The sequence below is a fragment of the Haematobia irritans genome, chromosome 3, assembly GCF_050003625.1.
Source record: "Haematobia irritans isolate KBUSLIRL chromosome 3, ASM5000362v1, whole genome shotgun sequence".
Taxonomy (NCBI): Eukaryota; Metazoa; Arthropoda; class Insecta; order Diptera; family Muscidae; genus Haematobia; species Haematobia irritans.
The window spans coordinates 171,941,907-171,963,846 of record NC_134399.1 but is presented as its reverse complement, the minus strand read 5'-3'; the positions used below and the strand labels follow the sequence as shown (position 1 = coordinate 171,963,846).

The window sequence follows — 21,940 nt, the reverse complement described above, 5'->3', positions numbered from 1 at the left end:
TTTAATTTATTTTTTATTTAAATTAATTTGAATTTTATATCATGGTACGATCATTAAATCTTTTCGACACCACAAAAATTTCAATCTTTGTTCCACATTTTCTCCTAAGGCCCACCTTGAATATTTCAATTAATTTTCTTGCATATTTTCTAGAAAATATCTAATATTTTAGATACATTTGTTATTTACTTACAATCATTTAATTTTTTTATTTGCAATTTGTTTCGAAACACATTTATGTCATAATTACATGCAGTCATGATTGTAATGAGTTTGAGTTATTTATTTTTTTTTTCCGAAATTATGCGTCGTTTGGAATTCAGACATCTGGTCTGGACCGCCGAACAACTTCCACATTGTCTGATATTGCAAAATTTATTTAGTGTTGACTTATTGATTTTGTTTTTCCAACAAATGCTTAATTATTCATTTCGAAAGTTGTTTACCGCAGACCAAATACACAAATGTTTTATTGTTTTCTCTACTTGATGGATGGGTTCTCAGAAACGCATCAATTGTGTCACCCCCTTGCGGGGTTGCGAGGATATTTACATTTATTACTAATTCAAGGTTAACGTTGCTTGGGGTTATTGACAAAACGCATTTCCGCTAACGACTTTTTATGTTTGCGCATGCGTACCAGCCATGCGGTCTACCTTGACGGCAAAATGACCAAGATGGCCTTGCACCATCGATTTAATTATTGGGTTAAATCAATTTTGTTACTGTTTTTGTTATTTGAAGTTTGGTAGAGTTTTCACTCACTTGAAAGTTACTGAAACTAGAAAATGTAAACCCCTTGACATAATTACTGCTTTGTTGGAAGAATTATCTTAGCAGATATGGAAATATTACCGGGTCTATAGGCAGCTACCTTTTTTGTAGTTCTAATCTATTGATTGTCAATTCTTTCAAGTCAACACGAGTAGAATTTTATCTTTGTTGACGAAATTCTAGGGTAGCCGGAAATTTTTCACAAATGCTTCCTGATACAGATCAATTTGGTCGAGAGAAAACAAAGAAGTAGTCGGTCATTGGAACAAGGAAACTTCTAAATGTATATTATTTTTAACCACGCCCACTTTGCAAAGTGTTTTTTTTTATATAAAGGGAAGTAATGTGGATATGCCCATTATGAAGCGTGTTATGATTTCCCAACTGTACAATATAAGGTGTCTGATATGTAATGCAAGAAAATAAAGCGAAATATTCGGAAATAAGAACAAGTTTTACAATCAGTTAAGATTTGTTCGAATTGGCTATATTTGGCACGAATTATGGCCTTCAAACGGCCGACAAAGCCATCACATGCTGCATGAAAGTGGCTCTGCGATATTCCCGCCGTCTTGAGATGATCGGCAAACTTACTCTCAAAAACGTCTTAGGCCCTAAACTCCAACTGATTGAGAATGGTTGGCATTGTGCGGTAGAAATGAAGTGAAAAACCCCGTTTTTAAGCCATTCTTGTTTGACGCCGTGATGTCTGTCTAGTACTTCAATATAGTCTTTAGGGCACTTTCCCCAGAATAAAGTGAAACCTCTGAAACGTGGACATCCACGGTCGCCTAAATTTTGACCACATACGAGAGGTGTCCAGGTGTAAGATGTTAACATTAAAGTGTTAATATAGCAAATTTCCCTAGACAACTTCCACTTTTGGGAGGTTTCAAAGTGTCCCAATTTATTATTAAAGTTTTAATATAGCAAATGTCCCTAGACAACTCCCACTTTTGGGAGGATTCCAAGTGTACCAATTTGAGAGATTTCACCGTATTCGGCATTTGTTCTGACCCCACGGTACGGTTGTCAATCAAGCCAAAAAAATCTACTAACATTTGCAGAAAATTTTAACAAAAAACTAACAAACAACAAAATCTTATTTTGCAAAATGCTATTTCTACAGAAAATTTTCTCAAAATTTTATTATATAGAAAATTTTGTCAAAATTTTCTATAGAAAGAAAATTATATTTCTATAGAAAATGTTGTCAACATTTTATTTCTTTAGAAAATTTTGTCAAAATTTTGTTTCTATAAACAATTTTGTCAATATTCAATAGAAAATTTTGTCAAAATTTTATTTCTGCAGAAAAATTTACCAAAATTTTATTCATATAGAAAATTTTTTCAAAATTTTATTTCTATAGAAAAATTTTTCAATATTTTATATCTATAGAAAATTTTGTCAAAATTTTCTTTCTATAGAACATTTTTTCAAAACTTTATTTTTATAGAGAATTTTGTCAAAATTTTATTCCTATAGAAAATTTTGTCAAAAGTTTTTTTCTATAGAAAATTTTGTCAACATTTTATTTCTAGAGAAAAATTTACCAAAATTTTATTCCTATAGAAAAATTTTTCAATATATTATATCTATAGAAAATTTTGTCTACATTTTATTTCTAGAGAAAAATTTACCAAAATTTTATTCATATAGAAAAATTTTTCAATATTTTATTTCTACAGAAAATTTTGTCAACATTTTATTTCTATAGAAAATTTTGTCAAACTTTTGTTTCTATAGAAAATTTTTTCAAAATTTTATTTCTATAGAAAAATTTTTCAATATTTTATATCTATAGAAAATTTTGTCAAAATTTTCTTTCTATATAACATTTTTTCAAAATTTTATTTTTATAGAGAATTTTGTCAAAATTTTATTTCTATAGAAAATGTTGTCAAAATTTTATTCCTATAGAAAAGTTTGTTAAAACTTGATTCCTATAGAAAATTTTGTCAAAATTTTATTTCTATAGAAGATTTTTGCAAAATTTTATTTCTATAGAAAATTTTTTCAAAATTTTATTTTTATAGAAAATTTTGTCAAAATTTTATTTCTAGAGAAAAATTTACCAAAATTTTATTCCTATAGAAAAATTTTTCAATATTTTATTTCTATTGAAAATTTTGTCAAAATTTTATTTCTAGAGAAAAATTTACCAAAATTTTATTCCTATAGAAAAATTTTTCAATATTTTATTTCTATTGAAAATTTTTTCAAAATTTTATTTCTATAGAAAACTTTTTCAAAATTTTATTTCTATAGAAAATGTTGTCAAAATTTTATTTCTATAGAAAATTTTGTCAAAATTTTATTTCTATAGAAAATTTTGTCAAAATTTTATTTCTATAGAAAATGTTGTCAAAATTTTATTTCTATAGAAAATTTTGTCAAAATCACATCAAAAATCCTACCACTCTACCAAGCAATAAAAAATCTATAATTTTTGGTAGAATTCTATCGAATGGAGGGCGACCCACCCTTACAATCGGCGGCGCTTGAGACCTGACCTCTTGGCAAATAAACCCCGTTGTTAACAAACTGCTCAGTTTGGAATGACTTCTCAAATTCGGTAACAAACCTCTTTCGTGCAAGCGAAGTAACTCCTTGAATACCATCGTGGTGCAATGATTAGCTTGCTCGCCTTTGGGTTCAAAAATAGTTTCAAGTAAACACCAAAAAGTTTTTCAGAGTTGGATTAAATATGCCCTCTCAATAATTCTGATGACGTTTCTGAGTGTTTCAAATTTTCTCTAAGTGGTTTCACTGCAATGTGGAACGCCGTTCGGACTCGTCTATAAAAAAGAGGACACTTGTCATTGAGCTAAACATAGAATCGGGCATCACTCAGTGATAACAGAGAAGTTCACCACTATGGTATCACAATTGGACTGAATAGTCTAAGTAAGCCTGAAATATCGGGCTGTCACTATACCTAACCTTGGCTTTTTCCAGTCTAACTTTTTCTGTGCATCGGTGAGGTCTTGACTGTTTGTAACTTCAGCTCATTTTTCAAAAATGTGTTGCATTCGTTCTCGCGAAATGTTCAGCTTACCAGCATTCCACTATGGCGTGAATTCCGATCAAATCTAGCCTTTACTATTCGAATGATTTTCTGATATTTTTAACGTTTTTTGGTTGCTTTGCAACACTACCAGTATCACAGTAACGAGCAATGTTACGAGAAACAAAAGATTTATTCACATGTAAATGCTGGAGGGCTTTAACGATAGCCTCTTGCGGTTTTGGAGCTAAATATAAATCAATCACACTATCACGTTTGAATCCCGTCACGAATAACTTTATATCTAAATGAAATAGATCAAAACACTTTTGAAAGCTTCTGAGTAATAAAAGGAACTGTCAATAGAATATATCTGTCAGATGTCAGACGGGCGGCTTAGAAATGATAGCAACCTGAAATTGGGTTCCCTGAAAGGGTTCCCGCAAATTAAAACTCTCTAATAAAACAATCTATTTTAATATTCTTTTTGTCTTCATGGGACAACTCTAATTGAAATACACTGAAGCACAAGAGGTCCCTGTCATCATCATATCATGAAGTTTGCGTCGATGTGTCTCTAAAATGAACTGCCTTTTGCGTTGGAAAATATCAATAACATTTTTGATTTTGAACAATTTCTGAATTAAATACAACAAAGCAAACCAAAACGATGATAAAAAATTAAATTAGAAATTATATCTATGTATAATAAATCGAATATTTTTTTTTTTTTATAAATTCCTAGGCAGAGCTGCCTTGGAAAAAAATGGCACATTTTTTCTCATAGCCCTCTACTCTACACTTTCTCATAGCCCTCTACACCTTGACATTTGTTTTCTCTCTCTTAGAGAGAGAGAGAGACTGTTTTTGTATGTCTGTCATTTTTATAAACTTAGACATTGTTTTTGTATAGTGACTGTATCAAGTACTTAAGATAAAACAATACTAATGCTAAATAAACTGATTTAAACTAAATTAAGTGAATTGTAATATAATATAATTTAACTACAATTTCCATATCGTTCATGGACTTTGGGTAAGCAATTGTCTAGTCTACTTAATTTATATGAAAATGATAAGATTTATTTATGAAAGGCACTTATGTTCTCTGGGCTATAAATAACGTATTTTTAATAAAAACCCCAAAATCAAAGATGCAAATCAATAGCACGTCCATTTTGAAATGATAAGACAATTGTCGTACGACTGAAATTTAATTAACTTTTTTTAATGACTTTCTTTTATTTTATTTTAATTGTTATGTTTTGAAATCTAATCGCAATGGGGTCGGGACTGACGTACTCCATAATATACATATAAAACTATATGTAAACAAGTGTACATTCAAAAGAAAATAAATACTGGGAAAAAATCTCAAAAATGGACACCCTGCAAGGCGGACAGACTCCTCTCAAAAGTGGACAACTTTAGTGAGAGCTTCACCCTACTGTTGCAATTAAAATTAAGCTCTCACAAACATAAATGCACCAGAAAAAAGTGAACCCAACATGAACGAAAAAGTAGGTTTATATCAGAAAATTTTAACTAAAATATTTTAGTAATTGCAACATGATACAAATAAGTTAACATTTTTTCTCAAATTTATTAAAAATAATAAATTTTTTCTGTTGTTTAGTACAAATTGGAATTAAAAATTGTTAAATGTCTTTAGCACACAGACACAATTTAAGTAAAATTTTCTCATTTGAAAAACTTACGAACTCAGTTCAGCAAACTTTACACATTTTAGGAAAATATGAACTATTGTCATATTTAGTAAAATTGTGTACTTCATTTGTATAAAACTTTTTTCTTATTAGTTCACGTCATTAAAGTAAGCAAAATATAATTAAAATAAGAAAAAATTGTCTCACATTTGGCAAAATTGAACTAAAATCAATTAATTTTCATGAACTAAAATAAAATTCAATCGGCTAGAAAAAATGTCCTTATCTGTTTTCTGTGGGTGCCCACCTGACCACAACGTTCGTTATCGTATTTGATATAGAAATATTCTCTGTTTGACACCATAGACAAATTAGAAGAAGAGCAGTCTTGTCATTGCAAAACTGAAGCACCAGAGGACTCTGGTCTCTCAAATGTACTGCCGTTTGCGTCGGGAAATATCATAACATTTGTGTTTTTCATAAATTTCTGAATTAAAACCCATAAAAGCAATACCAAAACGATTATAGAAAATTAAAATAAAACGTATGTTTATGTTAAAGCGAATATTTATTATGGTTTTATGTGAATATTGCTGTTTTTATTTATTCCTGGGCAGAGCTGCTTTGGAAAAAATTAACAAATAACCCAATTTTTTTCTCATAGCCCTCTACACCTTAACATTTGTTTTCTCTTTATAAGAGCACAAGGCTTAATCTTGTTATTCTCAATTATCTTTGTTGACACCAAAGATAATTGAGAATAACAGGGCTACCAATTTTGCCGATTTATCGGCATTTTGAACTGTCACAAAATTGACAATTCCGATTTTTTTTTCGATTTTAACTATATTAACTCCGTTCATCAGACACATAGTTTAGGGAGTTAATGTTTTTAACATTTTGAAGAAATTTTTGAAAACATTAAAATAAATTTGAAAAATTTTGGGAAAAAAATCGGAAACAAAACATGGAGTACTTTGGCTTTTCGACTTTTGTCAAAATTCGTACAAATAATCATGATTCTTCCACACTCCACAGCAAGCGTAGACATTTTTAAGCAAAAAACTAAAACTAGATGATAGCTGGAGAATAATTCATTGGAAGGAATATTCTGTTCCAAAAATAACCTAAAATTAAATAACTCAAGTTGTTTTAATACCAAAATTCATAATGATATACTCAGGATGTGCAAAAGAAACTTTTACTTATTATTATAAAATTTTAGTACAGTATAAATAAATAACCACATATAGACATATCTATCGAAAACACCATAAAAAAATCACCTGTTTTTGAAAACACGGGACTTTTTCTTGAGTTTCAAAATATTTAATTAAAAAATTTTACTCAATTAATAACGATATTTTAGAAAAATAAATTTTTTTATACAATAATAACGAAATATTTTTTTAAACTAGAAAATGATTTTTATGTTAATTTTATTTGAATACAAAACTGATTTCTTTGTATTTTATTTTATTGAAATGCATACACAGAAAAACATTTCCGTAGTTAAACTAACGCCAAATTTAACTTATTTTTATTGCAAAACAATTATTTGTTTGTAGTTCAATTTTATTATTTTTTGCAAAACTTTCCACAATCCAATGAAATTTTCGTTTTTTTTTAAGTATGTCTCAAACATTTTATGAACTAAACGCGAGTATTTATAAAGTTCAATGACCGTACATATACGTTCATTTTTAACTAAAACAAATGTAAATTTTCGCACGATTCCCAAAAATAGTAAGAATGAACTACTGTATGGTTAAAATGGCCATGAGTTGGCGCAAATGATTTTCTTATTTACTTTTAGTTCATTTTTTCTTCAATGCGAGAGAGAGTAATTTCGAGAACAACAGTTAAAAAGTACAACATGGTATTAAATTTTCCTGGTTTTAGCAACAATTCATAAATCCATACAGGTCACACGAGATGCTCAATTGATTCTGTTTCCTCCGCATCGTGACAAATCATGCAATATTATAATGTAATTAAATTTTAGCACAATATTATAAAATCACTTAAAATATCAAATGTAAACAAACCATTTCATAAAATGTAAGAGATTTTAAAGTATTTGTTTTTGTTGCGCCAAAAATCCCCATTTATTGAATAAAGTCGATGAACGATAAATTGTTTTTGATACCTCGAGTTTATTCTAAATAATTAAAAAAACATACACCAAACATTAAACATTAAACAATTCTCCAAATTGCGTTTAGTAGTATTGCATATCACTCACTCTGAGTGTTCGTATGCGTACGTGTGGGTGTGTAAAATTTGATCAAATTAATGGTGCCACATTACAATTGAATTCTCTCAATTGTGTGCAATTGTTATTGTTGTTGTTATTTTTATTGCTTCCACGGTTGCCACTCGAACCAAAAATAATCTACCAAAATTAAGAGCAAATTTTACCAAAACATACCAAACAAAAAAAATCCAAATTTTTATTTCAATTGAAAATTTTATCAAAACCTTATTTTTATGGAACATCTTTTCAAACTTGTATTTCTATAGAAAATCTTTTCAATATTTTATTTCTATAGAAACTTTTTGTCAAAATTTCATTTTATTACATGTTAGCCTGATACCGAAACAGGCAATTGACGTCCAAATGCATTATATCTAATTATACAATTATTTTTCGAGCTTTATGGACAGATATAGATTAAGGAACATGGTTAATAGAGCCATTGAAAAGAAAATGCCAGATAGATTAGATTAAAAATTTCATTTCTATAGAAAAATTTTGTCAAAATTGCATTTCTATAGAAAAATTTTGTCAAAATTTCATTTCTATAGAACTTTTTGTAAAAATGTTATATCTATAGAAAATTCTGTCAAATTTTATTTCTATAGAAAAATTTTGTAAAAATTTAATTTCTATAGAATTTGTTTCAAACCTTTATTTCTATGGATTTTTTTTATTCTATTTCTACAGAAAATGTTGTAAAAATTGTGTCAACATTTTATTTCTATAGAACTTTTTGTAAAGATGTTATATCTATAGAAAATTCTGTCAAAATTTTATTTCTATAGAAAAATTTTGTAAAAATGTTATATTTATAGAAAATTCTGTCAAAATGTTATTTGTATAGAAAAAATTTGTACTTATTTTATTTCTATAGAAAATTTTGTCAAAACTTTATTTCTATGGATTTTTTTTTATTTTATTTCTACAGAAGTTTTTGTCAAAATTTTATTTCTATAGAAAATTTTTTCAAAACTTTATTTCTATGGATTTTTTTATTTTATTTCTACAGAAATTTTTGTCAAAATTTTATTTCTATAGAAAATTTTGTCAAAACTTTATTTCTATGGATTTTTTTATTTTATTTCTACAGAAAATTTTGTACAAATCTTATTTCTAAAGAATTTTTTCTCAAAACTTTATTTCTAGGAATTTTTTTTAAATTTTATTTCTACAGAAAATTTTGTAAAAATTTTATTTCTATAGAAAAATTATGAAGTACACAGACAAATAGTAAACTTTTTTATAGGAAGAATGAACTACCTCGCGCGAAAATTGAACTATTTTGTATTCCATGTTTTTAGATTTCCACGAAGTATTGTTAAAACCAGGAAAATTTAGTAACATGTTGTACTTGTTAACTGCTGTTCTCGAAATTACTCCCTCGCATTGAAGAAAAAATTAACTAAAAGTAAATAAGAAAATCATTGGTGCCAAATCATGACCATTTTAACCATACAGTAGTTAATTCTTACTATTTTTGGAAATCGTACGAAAATTTTAATTTGTTTTAGTTACAAATGAACTTATGTGTACGATCATTGAACTTTATACTCGCGTTTAGTTCATAAAATTTTTGAGACATACTTAAAAAAACGAAAATTTCATTGGAATATGGAGAATTTCACAAAAAATAATAAAATTGAACTACAAACAAATAATTTTTTTGCAATAAAAATAAGTTAAATTTGGCGTTAGTTTAACTACGGACATTTTTTTCTATGTACACGCAAATAAAAAGAAAAACGTTTGGAAAACGTGTACCGAAAACGTTGGTCTTTTGTTAAAGTTTTTTGAAGTTCTTCGCAAATTTTAACTTTTATCACCAAAAAAATTCGTTTGTTACAAAATTATTATTTTTTCAATAAAAGAAATATTTTTGAACCAACAACACAGACCATTTCGTTTATATCAAGCACTGGTCTTTTCTGACTTTAACCCCCATTTTCAGCTCTGTTAGTGCTACGTTAGCTAACGAACTTTTAAACCGTACTATGGACATGTCTGTCATATTGTCTATATATTTCATATGCCAGTTAGGAACTTAACTGCTAAAAATATTTCAGTTAAAGTTAACCGGAGTGAAGATATTTCGATTTTATTTTCTGCAAAAAAAAATAAAATTGAACTATAAACAAATAATTTTTTTTGCAATAAAAATAAGTTAAATTTGGCGTTAGTTTAACTACGGAAATTTTTTTCTGTGTACACGCAAAGAAAAAAAAACGTTTGGAAAACGTGTACTGAAAACGTTTTTCTTTTGTTAGAGTTTTTTGAAGTTCTTCGAAAATTGTAAACTTTTATCACCAAACAAATTCGTTTGTTACAAAATTTTTATTTTTTCAATAAAAAAAAATATTTTTGAACCAACAACACAGATCATTTCGTTTATATCATTTTACAGTTCATAGTAAAAATTTAATATATTAGCATGTCTGGAATATATATATAAAAAAAAAAAAAACAAAAAAAACTTTTTGGAGTTCGGTCGAAGCAGGGCTCGAACCCACAACGCTTGGCATGCAAGGCGGACGTAGCAACCACTGCTCCACGGTGCCCAACTAAATGTTTGTTTCTGTTAAATAAAGTTTGTTTAATCGGCTCGTGGGCGCCACAAGCTATGCTATATTCATATAACTTATATGGATAATTAGCTATTTATGACAATAACAGCTACGTAGCTCTGTCGATAGTGTGCTGGCTTCCAAATTGCAGGGTCCGCGGTTCGATTCTCCGTCCAGGCGAAAGGTAAAATTTTAAAAATTTATAAAATCGTCTAATTTCTTCTACATTGTTTGTATTACAAAAAAAACCTCGTGGAAGTGAGAAAGATGTGAGGGAAAATGCAATTAGCCAGAAAAGATTGTTTTTTTTGAGTTAGTCTTTATGAAATTGTTTTTACATCCTGGAAAAGAATAAACGTTTATCACAGACAGTATATACTTTTCTTCCAAATAAAAGCAAATTAGAAACGAACTTTGTTTGTCTAAAATTTCGTTTGGGAGGAAAGAATTATTTTTTTGCGTGTACCTCTTAGTTGTAGAGGAATATTATGGAAAATCTAGCAAAACATCATTAATTGTACCAACCTACCAAACTGTAAAAAATCTACCGATTTTGGTAAAATTCTACCAACTGTGGCAACCGTGATTGCATCCCATGCATATACTCTTGTCTAGACACCTGTCACGATTAACTACTTTTAGGGGGCAATTTGTCGGATGAGAAATGTGTAGTGGCGGTAGCACTATTGTGACCGGCAAACTTCAACTTGACACTGGTTGTAGTTTTTTTTTTTTCCTGTTATTATTATATTTTTTTTTTTTTGCAATATATTCGAATTTGACGTTTGTTATGACAGCCAATTGTTTTGTTGTTTATTTTTTTGCTGAATTGCCTTTTGCAGATTTAATTTAATGGACAATCGCTCAATAGTATGGGGGCAGAGGATAACCATCTTAAGAGGATTAGCAATAATAATGACATGATTTATTATTCAACTTCCACTTAAAAATGCAAAGAATCAATTGATATACATAAATATGTAGTTTTATTTTATGGTTATTCAGATTTATGAATTTGATGAGATTTTATATGTTTTTTTTGATTAATCTGAGAAACCCAATTAGAAAAGACGAGTGTTTTAAATTGTTGATGAAAGTCAACGAAATGTTAACGTTCAGCATTTTCATTGTTCATTGATCTAATCGAAAATACACAGAAAAAAATTTCACAAAAATTTTTCCAATTAAAGTCTTAATTGAATTTTAAAAAATATTCAATTAAAAATTTAATTGATTCAACAAATGTTTTAATTGAAACAAAAGTCAATCGCAAAAATTAATAGTATCAATTAATTTTTTAATTGAATTAATTAATTTTTTAATTGACTCTCAATTAATGTTTTAATTGATACTATCATTTCTGTGATTGAAGACATTTTAGTTGAAAATTAATTGGATCAATTAATTTCGAAATTGAAGAAAAAAAATATATTTTTTGTGTGTAATGCAAACAGTATAATGTGAATTTCAGTATTATAAATTGAAAAAAAATATATATATTTGATTAAATTTTTAAAAGTTAATTAATTTCATCAGTTTATTATTAAAATAAAAACATACTGAATGAAAAAATATTGTTGATTTTTTTATAAATTTGATTACATTTTTATAAGTTAAATAATTTCATCAGTTTATTATTAAAATAAAAACATACCCAGCAAAAAAAATTGGAAGTTGTTCCACAAACATCCCAGAATCCCCCATCGAGTTTTTTCAACTTCCGATGCAGTCCTTTTGGACAAGTCCACAAACATTTCTTCTAAAGCGCATCGTGGGATCCCCCAATAATTTTTTTCCACTTCCCATGCAGTCCTTTTGGACAAGTGCACAAACATTTCTTCTAAAGCGCGTCTTGGGATCCCCCAATGATTTTTTTCTACTTCCGATGCAGTCCTTGTGGACAAGTATTAGAAAGAACGCAAACAGACTATTTTATGGGCAAATTTTGTACAATTAAATTTTACAAAAAAATAGAAAACTAATAAAAAAAACTAAAAAAAATAGAAATTAATAAAAAAGTAAAAAAAATAATAAAAATAAATAAAAATAAATTTCAGCCGCGCTGGGATTTGAACTTGTGCCGATTTACTTTTTCGCTTCCATGGAAGTTCTTTTGAGAAGGTTTTGCAAATTACGAGAATTTTTAATTTTTTTGTTGATTTTTAATGGAAAGAATATATTTATACGAAAACATATGCCGAAAAAAAAAAATAAAAACGATGCATGACATAAAAAAATATTTTTTTAGAAAAATATTTGATAAAAAAAATTGCCGCTGGTGAGATTTGAACCTGCGTTTCTTATTTTTTCGTTCATACTAATAAAGAACATCTTGAGAAGCAATTAAAATGTTATTCCTTGGTGTCGTATTACGATCATATCATAAACATTTGAATTGACCTTTCGACGCTTTATGTTCAATGGCGTTTGTGGCTGAGTGTGCTAAGGCGTTCTGTTATGGTGCCAGCAAACCCAGGTTCAACCCCTGTCGGAGCGAAAAAGTTTTTCAAATTGTAAAAATTAGATAATAGGAAAATAATGTTGTAATAAAAAATATGGATGAAAAAAAGTGAAATTGGTTGAAAAAAAATTTTTTTTTCGCTTTTTAAATTTCTTCATTCAAATTAACTTCCAGGGCACAACTTCTAAAGCAATGCAAAGGATCCAAAAAGGGAGTACTTCCGTCCTATGACAAGCCCATGTAAAATTCATTGGAGATGATCCAAGTTTGCACTACTTCCGGATCACAGATTGGGGATCCAAACTACTTTTTTGGAAGCTCTTTTTTTGCTGGGTAGTGAATGAAAAAATATTGTTGATTTTTATACCCCGTGCCACACTGTGGAACAGGGTATTATAAGTTAGCGCATATGTTTGCAACACCCAGAAGGAGACGAGATAGACACATTGTGTCTTTGGCAAAAATGCTCAGGGTGGGCTCCTGAGTCGATATAGCCATGTCCGTCTGTCCGTGAACACATTTTTGTAATCAAAGTCTAGGTCGCAGTTTTAGTCCAATCGACTTCAATCAAAGTTTTACCCTAATTTGCTTAAAATTTTGCACAAGAAGAACAATTAGTTCTATAGTCAAGTGTGCCAAATTTTATTGAAATCGGTTCAGATTTAGATATAGCTCCCATATATATCTTTCGCCCGATATGGACTAATACGGTCCCAGAAGCCAGAGTTTTACCACAATTTGGTTGAAGTTTTGCACAGGGCGTAGAATTAGCATTGTAGCTATGCGTGCCAAATTTGGTTGAAATCGGTTCAGATTTAGATATATCTCCCATATATAGCATTCGCCCGATTTACACCCATATGACCACAGAGGCCAATTTTTTGCTCCGATTTAGTTGAAATTTTGCACAGGGAGTAGAATTAGCATTGTTGCTATGCGTGCCAAATTTGGTTGAAATCGGTTCAGATTTAGATATAGCTCCCATATATAGCTTTCGGCCGATTTACACTCATATGACCACATAGGCCAAGTTTTTGCTCCGATTTAGTTGAAATTTTGCACAGGGATTAGAATTAGCATTGTAGCTATGCGTGACAAATTTGGTTGAAATCGGTTCAGATTTAGATATATCTCCCATATATAGCTTTCGCCCGATTTACACTCATATGACCACAGAGGCCAATTTTTTGCTCCGATTTAGTTGAAATTTTGCAAAGGGAGTAGAATTAGCATTGTTGCTATGCGTGCCAAATTTGGTTGAAATCGGTTCAGATTTAGATATAGCTCCCATATATAGCTTTCGGCCGATTTACACTCATATGACCACATAGGCCAATTTTTTGCTCCGATTTAGTTGAAATTTTGCAAAGGGAGTAGAATTAGCATTGTTGCTATGCGTGCCAAATTTGGTTGAAATCGGTTCAGATTTAGATATAGCTCCCATATATAGCTTTCGGCCGATTTACACTCATATGACCACATAGGCCAATTTTTTGCTCCGATTTAGTTGAAATTTTGCACAGGGAGTAGAATTAGCATTGTTGCTATGCGTGCCAAATTTGGTTGAAATCGCTTCAGATTTAGATATAGCTCCCATATATACATATGTTTTTCTGATTTCGACAAAAATGGTCAAAATACCAACATTTTCCTTGTAAAATCGCCACTGCTTAGTCGAAAAGTTGTAAAAATGACTCTAATTTTCCTAAACTTCTAATACATATATATCGAGCGATAAATCATAAATAAACTTTTGCGAAGTTTCCTTAAAATTGCTTCAGATTTAAATGTTTCCCATATTTATACCCTGCGCCACACTGTGGGGCTAACTTTGTGTTCCACCCTAGTGCATTAGCCGACTTAAATTTTGAGTCTATAGATTTTGTAAAAGTCTATCAAATTCTGTCCAGATCGAGTGATATTTAAATGTATGTATTTGGGACAAACCTTTATATATAGCCCCCAATACATTTGACGGATGTGATATGGTATCGAAAATTCAGATCTACAAAGTGGTGCAGGGCATAATATAGTCGGCCCCGCTTGACTTTAGACTTTCCTTACTTGTTTTTTTATAAATTTGATTAAATTTTTATAAGTTAATTCATTTCATCAGTTCATTATTAAAATAAAAATACTGAATGAAAAAATATTGTTGATTTTTTTTTTATAAATTTGATTAAATTCTTATAAGTTAAATAATTTAATCAGTTTATTATTAAAATAAAAACATACTGAATGAAAAATATTGTTTTTTTCCTAGCGTATCTGTATTAGAATTTTTTTCCTCCAAAAATCAGTCTAAAGCAGTCACTCATTATTTCTTGGTGTGCTCTTTCCTTTTCAGTTACCAAAGTCACCTCAGATGGAGAACCTCATGAAATGATGACAATGATAGCAGGACTTTCAGGAGTCCTTGCTGCAGTAGCCATACTTACCATCTTGATATTCTTTGTGGCTTGTAAGAAGTCTCCAAAGTAAGTCTCAAAATAAGTTTTTTTTTAATGCAGACAAATATATTTTTTTCTTATCTCTTTTGTTTTTAGCAAACATGAATGTGATAAATGTTCCGAGACCGGATCCTGTACAGGAGGCTCAGCTAAAAAATCACCATCTCTTAATGAGAGCCGTAGTAAATGCTCTTCCATAGCCACTATTTATGATGGCAGTGGTGTTGGTAGCATTCGTAATATTCGAAGATCCAGTTCGAATTCCACCACTAAGGAACTTGGAAATCTACAACAGAATCTTAATAAAGCCTTTGAAGGAAGTGAATTAAGTTTGCAGGGATCTTTGGAAAAACCGAAAAAACAAAAACGCACCCATTGGCAAGATGAATTGGAGACACAAAGAGAAACGGTCATTGATATGGAACGTTATTGAATGAAGGGCAAGGAAGCATGATGATAGCAATTGAGTGATGATATTATTGTAAAGAAGGCAACATTTAGTATAAGCAAAATGTAAGCATGTTGCTAATTGTAAACGAGAAGACTGAACGGAAAGTAAGGCGGTTGCAGGTTGACGTCTGAAGATTTCGTAATTAGATATAAGATTCTGTAAATCCAAAATTAAAACAACAACATTTTTATTATTATTATCGTAATTTAATTAAGCATGTACATAGTAAATACTTGCATACATACACACGCACAAATATATAATTTATGATTATTTTTATCATATTGTATTTTAAGCACATTTAAATAAATAAAATCATTTTATCTAATCTATTTTCCAATATGCAATTTTGAAATAATTAAATTCGTAGCACCCTGTATATTATTGAGAGTTTTAATACTAACTAACTCTCTTACTCTCATTGTTTGTTCAAAGATAATTGAGAAGAAGATGCAGTCATGTCATAGCAAAACTGAAGCACCAGAGGACTCTGCCAACAAAATATCACAAAGTTTGCGTCGACGTGTCTCTCAAATGTACTGCCGTTTGCGTCGGAAAATATCATAACATTTGTGTTTTTCATAAATTTCTGAATAAAAAACCCACAAAAGCAATACTAGAACGATTGTAGAATTAAATTAAAATAAAACGTATGTGTATTTTAAAGGGAATATTCATTATGGTTTTATGTGAATATTGCCGTTTTATATTTATTCCTGGGCAGAGCTGCTTTGGAAAAAAATTGACAAATAAAACAAATTTTTTCTCATAGCCCTATACACCTTGACATTTGTTTTCTCTTTATAAGAGCACAATGCTTAATCTTGTTATACTCAATTATCTTTGGTTTGTTTCTGATCAGTGATGCCAACACAGAAAAAAATATCATCAAAATATTTCCTACTAAAAGTTGATTGAAGCTGAATTTTTTTTTTCAATTAATAAATTAATTGATACAATTAACTTTTTAATCAAGGTAGAAGTTAATTATGTCAATGATTGAAAATTAAAAAAATTATTTTTTTTTTAAATTTGAGTTTTATAATCAACATCAATTAAATTCTTAAATGAATCAATTAAAAAATTGATTGAAATTTGCTAATAAAATCAAATAAATTTTTAATCAAGTATTTTCTTAATTTCATTTTAGTGATTGCAGACATTTTAATTAAAAAATTAATTGAATCAATTAATTTTGTGATTGAATCAGAATTTTATTTTATGGAGTTTTCTTTTCTTGTAAAAAATGTGCACTTTTTTGCATTGTGCCTGGAAAAATTACTTTTTAGGTTCTTTTCTAAAAAAAAAAAACAGGCAAAAGTGCGAATAAGCTTCGAATTCTTTTTTGCAAATAGCGCCACCTATAGTGGCAAATTGCGGGCATTTTCAGCACTGCCGACAAACGAGAGTGCTGCAATTGCCCTATTTCCTTCTTTGAATTCTTTTCTGCCCGCTGAAATGATAGCATTTTTAGTTTGCTGGCAATATTTTAAAAATTCGCATTCTATACAGACAATATGAAGGCAAAGCACTTTTTTCAGAAAAGAAAACACCATTAGTGTGAATTTATTTATTTATCGCTAAAATTAAAGCTAGTTAACTTCTGTTATTTATGCTATATTTAAAATATATTTTACTGACCATTATATATCGATTGTGATTATCACTTACTGTCAGATACGATTATTATTAATATGACTTTTTTGCATCAATGTACATAGTGAAAAATGCCGCATAAATTTATTTACATTTGAACAAGTAACAATATTAGGTAACAGATATGCTATTTCAACACTGCAAGACATTTTAAATTGTAAAAAAATATACACAAATTAATTAATACACTTCAAAAAAATTATTATTTACTTATAAACGAAAATTTAAACACAAAAATATCGTTTCCCATTTACTTTTCGCTGTAAGGAAGTTTGTTTGGTAGAAAAGTATATACTTTTTGTGATAAATGTTGATTCTTTTACAGGATATAAAAACAATTTCATTGCATCGCCCCCCTTACATCTTTTTTACTTCCACGAGGTTTTTTAGTTCTTAGCATCTTTTTCTGTAATACAACCAATCTAAAAGAAATTATTCGGTTTTAGAAATTCTTTAAATTTTATCTTTCGCCTGGACGGAGAATCGAACCGCGGATCATACAGTTTGTAAGCCAACACACTATCCATTGGGCTACGTAGCTGTTACTATTGTGATCGCCATAGCCATCAATGCACAAGCAAGGCAAACAGTTTTATTTATATAGCATAGTTTTGGGCGCCCAAGAGCCCATGTAAAGAAACTTTATTTAACTGAACACACACATTTAGTGGACCACTGTGGAGCAATGGTTAGCATGCCCACCTTGCATACAAAGGGTCGTGGGTTCAATCCCTGCTTCGACCGGACACTAAAATGTTTTTTGTGTACATATATGTTCAGATGACTCCGAAACGATGTTCGACATTACATACTACTATATTAAAGTTTTACTATGAAACTTCAAAAAGTGACTTATTAAAGACTTGAAGTCAGAAAAGAACAGTGTTTGAAATGTACTGTGTGGATCAAAAATTATTTTTTTATTGCAAAAGTAAAAATTTTGTAATAAAAAAGAATTTTTTAAAATTGTTAAATTGGCATTATTTTCTATAGAAAAAATTGACAAACTTTCTATGGAAAATAAATATGACCAAATTTTGTATAGAAACAAAATTTTGACAACATATAAAATGCACATGGAATAGCCACAAAGAAAGACAATATTTGGTTGAAAAATTTTATAATAATAAAACATAATAACTCAATAAAGCTCACATGTATTGATAAACACAGAAGAATTATATCCATATTATTAAGCTCTTATCTTAATATTATTCATCGTATAAAATAAAGATCCCCTGGAAGTATAATAAAAATCATTTAAGAAGATCATGCAAATTAATGCCCATTTGGATTAAATGAATTCCCCCATTAAGTGGGAAGTACATAAGAAAACCTGTCCACCCGTTAGAAGCCTTATGGATATATTGAAATTATTAATGAGATGTCTATAGGTATAAACCTAAGCCAAAAACCGGTTTACCTGTTTTAACCTTATTTGTCGGATTTGAAAATCGATGTCCTTCGCTAAGATGCATCCAGTCCCTGTTAAACTGACAAGGAAATGCTCCAAAGTCGATCTGACAAAGAAATGCTCCAAAGTCGATGCCAAATGCCCAACACTCGATATTATCTGCCGTGGATTCTATCGATGTTGTGTTCTCTAAGGGCCATTTCGTTTCCAGATAGTAGGAAATACGAGAGGACGAAAAATTCTCTTCTGCAAAGAAAACAAATATCAACCGTATAGATGTCGCACAATGACCGCAGCGTTTGGTATCACCAGCGTTGCGGACGAAGCGCTGCTTTGATAAGTTAGCTTAGGTTATGTCAGGTGGCAGCCCGATGTATCAGGCTCACTTAGACTATTCAGTCCATTGTGTTACCACATTACTGAGTGCTGCTCTTATCACTGAGTGCTGCCCGATTCCATGTTAAGCTCAATGACAAGGGACCTCCTTTTTATAGCCGAGTCCGAATGGCGTTCCACATTGCAGTGAAACCACTTAGAGAAGCTTTGAAACCTTCAGAAATGTCACCAGCATTACTGAGGTGGGATAATCCACCGCTGAAAAACTATTTGATGTTCGGTCGAAGCAGGAATCGAACCCACGACCTTGTGTATGCAAGGCGGGCATGCTAACCATTGCACCACGGTGGCTCCCTTTGATAAGTTAGTTATAGAAACTTCGGCAGTTATAATTTCAAATTGTCTGGCAAAAAATTAATACCCAGCAAAAACTCCTATTACCAGGTATGAGTACAAGTATATCTGCGCCAAATAGGTAACAACTTCTTCGTACATATACCAGCAGTAATACTTTTACATGGGCATGACATTGGAGGAAAGTACTTCGGTGTAAGCATACCAGTTCTACGAAAATAATAGGTTTACCATAAATAAAATCAAAAGGAGCGAGTGTGTTGCTGCTCTCATATTTATTTATAGATTTTATTCTATCTTTTACTCCGATTTAATTGAAATTTTATACAGGGAGTAGAATTAGCATTGTACCAATGCGTGCCAAATTTATTTATAGATTTTATTCTATCTTTTACCTCGATTTAATTGAAATTTATACAGGGAGTAGAATTAGCATTGTACCAATGCGTGCCAAATTTGGTTGAAATCGGTTCAGATTTAGACATAGCTCCCATATATATGTTTTTCTGATTTTGACAAAAATGGTCAAAATACCAACATTTTCCTTGTAAAATCGCCACTGCTTAGTCGAAAAATGATTCTAATTTCCCTAAACTTCTAATACATATATATCGAGCGATAAATCATAAATAAACTTTTGCGAAGTTTCCTTAAAATTGCTTCAGATTTAAATGTTTCCCATATTTTTTACTAACATTGTTTTCCACCCTAGTGCATTAGCCGACTTAAATTTTGAGTCTATAGATTTTGTAGAAGTCTATCAAATTCTGTCCAGATCGAGTGATTTTTAAATGTATGTATTTGGGACAAACCTTTATATATAGCCCCCAACACATTTGACGGATGTGATATGGTATCGAAAATTTAGATCTACAAAGTGGTGCAGGGTATAATATAGTCGGCCCCGCCCGACTTTAGACTTTCCTTACTTGTTTTACAATATAATTTATGTACTACACAACTTAAGAAAACAAGGCTATATTATTGGCATTATAAATTAATATGTTGCAATCTTTTTTTTTTTTTTTTGAAATGTAATTTTGTCTACACACAAAAAAAAATTTTTTGATTTCAATCACGAAAATCGCGGATTCAATCATTTTTTTAATTGAAATGTCTTCAATCACGAAAATGATAGTATCAATCACCCATTTTGATTGAAAACCAACACGATTTTCAATTAAAAATTTAATTGACTTTTGTCACGGAATCAATTAATTGTGTGATTGAATCAATTAAAAACGTGATTGATTGTTAACATAAAATTCAATCACAGTTTTAATTGATTCAATTAAAATTTTAATTAATTTCGCGACAAAAATCAATCAACTATTTGATTCATTCAATTAAATAATTAATTGAAATTGGCTATAAATTTCGGTCAAAAAATTTATATATTGCGACCCCAAAATCGTATTTAGTTTTATTTGAAATAAAATAAAATATGTATTTCTTATAAAACATATTCAATATTTTATTATTTTTTGAATTATGCAATAGACAAATAAATTTGGTTCTTGTCATTTGTGTTTTGTTCTAACATAACTTACAAATACAATTACTATCAATAACAACTATAGGGTGAAAAAATAAATTATATAAATCATTATCATCCTTATAATAATAACCATGTTCGCATGTTCCTTCTAATATGTAGATGCGCCTAGATTTCCAATAATTCAGCAGCCTGTAAGCTAAATTAGAATAATTTGAATTTAATTTTGTTCAATTAAAAGTTAATTTTGTTCAACATTACCTGCATAGAATATCAAGTTCAATTCTTAGTTCCAGGTTACAGATTTATAATCTTCTTTTGCAGTTGTAGTCTTTTAGCATAAAAAGGTGTATTAAGGAGCTCGGTAATTTAATTTTAGTAACAATTCCTTTCCAAAATCCACACATTGAAATCGTCTATTAAAATTTGAACCAATGAAAGACAAAAAATAATGGGAAAACAATGTAGTATTTGGTATTATATTGATGATACTTTGTAAATTCTGGAAATAGAAAAATATAAATGGAAAATACATATTTTTATTATTTTCGGATATTTTTCATATTTTTAAATCCAAAAGAAATAACTTTTTTTTACCATTACATAATTCAGCTCATTAGTTTATATATCAGATATACTGCTCTCTACTTGGGTTCAAACTGAAAAAGGCAGGTAAAGCAAAAATGCAATTTAATGCCAACGCCACTTCCCAACTTCAAGGTGAATCTTCCAAGAAACCCATACCGCTCTTGGTTTTAAGAAAACTAGGAGTGAAAAAAATTTATAATTTTAAAAGATCAAGACGTGGGTACCGTCTTGATCTTTTAAAACTATATTTCTTTTTTGTTGCAAACATATTCTTATATATTTGATAAAATGATGGAGTTGATGGGATTGATTGGTCAATTTCACAAAATAAAATTGGTCACTAAAAGAAATGAATAAAAAAATATATTATTTTAGTTCGTTTAATGTAAACAGGCTTCAATGGAAACCCGTGTTCACATTTCACAATTTCTTACCTTCAATAAACGTAGATTGTTTTCCATTT

General features: G+C 29.6%; 1 protein-coding gene and 1 long non-coding RNA gene across 4 annotated transcripts in view; one reads left to right on the top strand and one right to left on the bottom strand.

Annotated features, from left to right (window-relative positions):
* LOC142228039 (uncharacterized) overlaps positions 1–15,966 on the top strand; it is a 73,206-nt gene extending 57,240 nt beyond the window's left edge. For all 3 annotated transcript variants that reach the window (XM_075298318.1, XM_075298319.1, XM_075298316.1), the window contains 2 exons: positions 15,081–15,210; positions 15,280–15,966. In XM_075298318.1, the coding sequence (XP_075154433.1) occupies positions 15,081–15,210; positions 15,280–15,616 (467 nt within the window). In that variant the 3' untranslated portion in view covers positions 15,617–15,966. The remainder of the gene's footprint in view (positions 1–15,080; positions 15,211–15,279) is intronic.
* A 5,010-nt stretch (positions 15,967–20,976) lies between these two features.
* Positions 20,977–21,795, bottom strand: LOC142232032 (uncharacterized). The gene is made up of 3 exons (XR_012720995.1): positions 21,487–21,795; positions 21,151–21,305; positions 20,977–21,088 (listed from the first exon to the last, which is right to left on the bottom strand). It is a non-coding gene; the product is annotated as an uncharacterized LOC142232032 (long non-coding RNA).
* Positions 21,796–21,940: the final 145 nt, after the last annotated feature.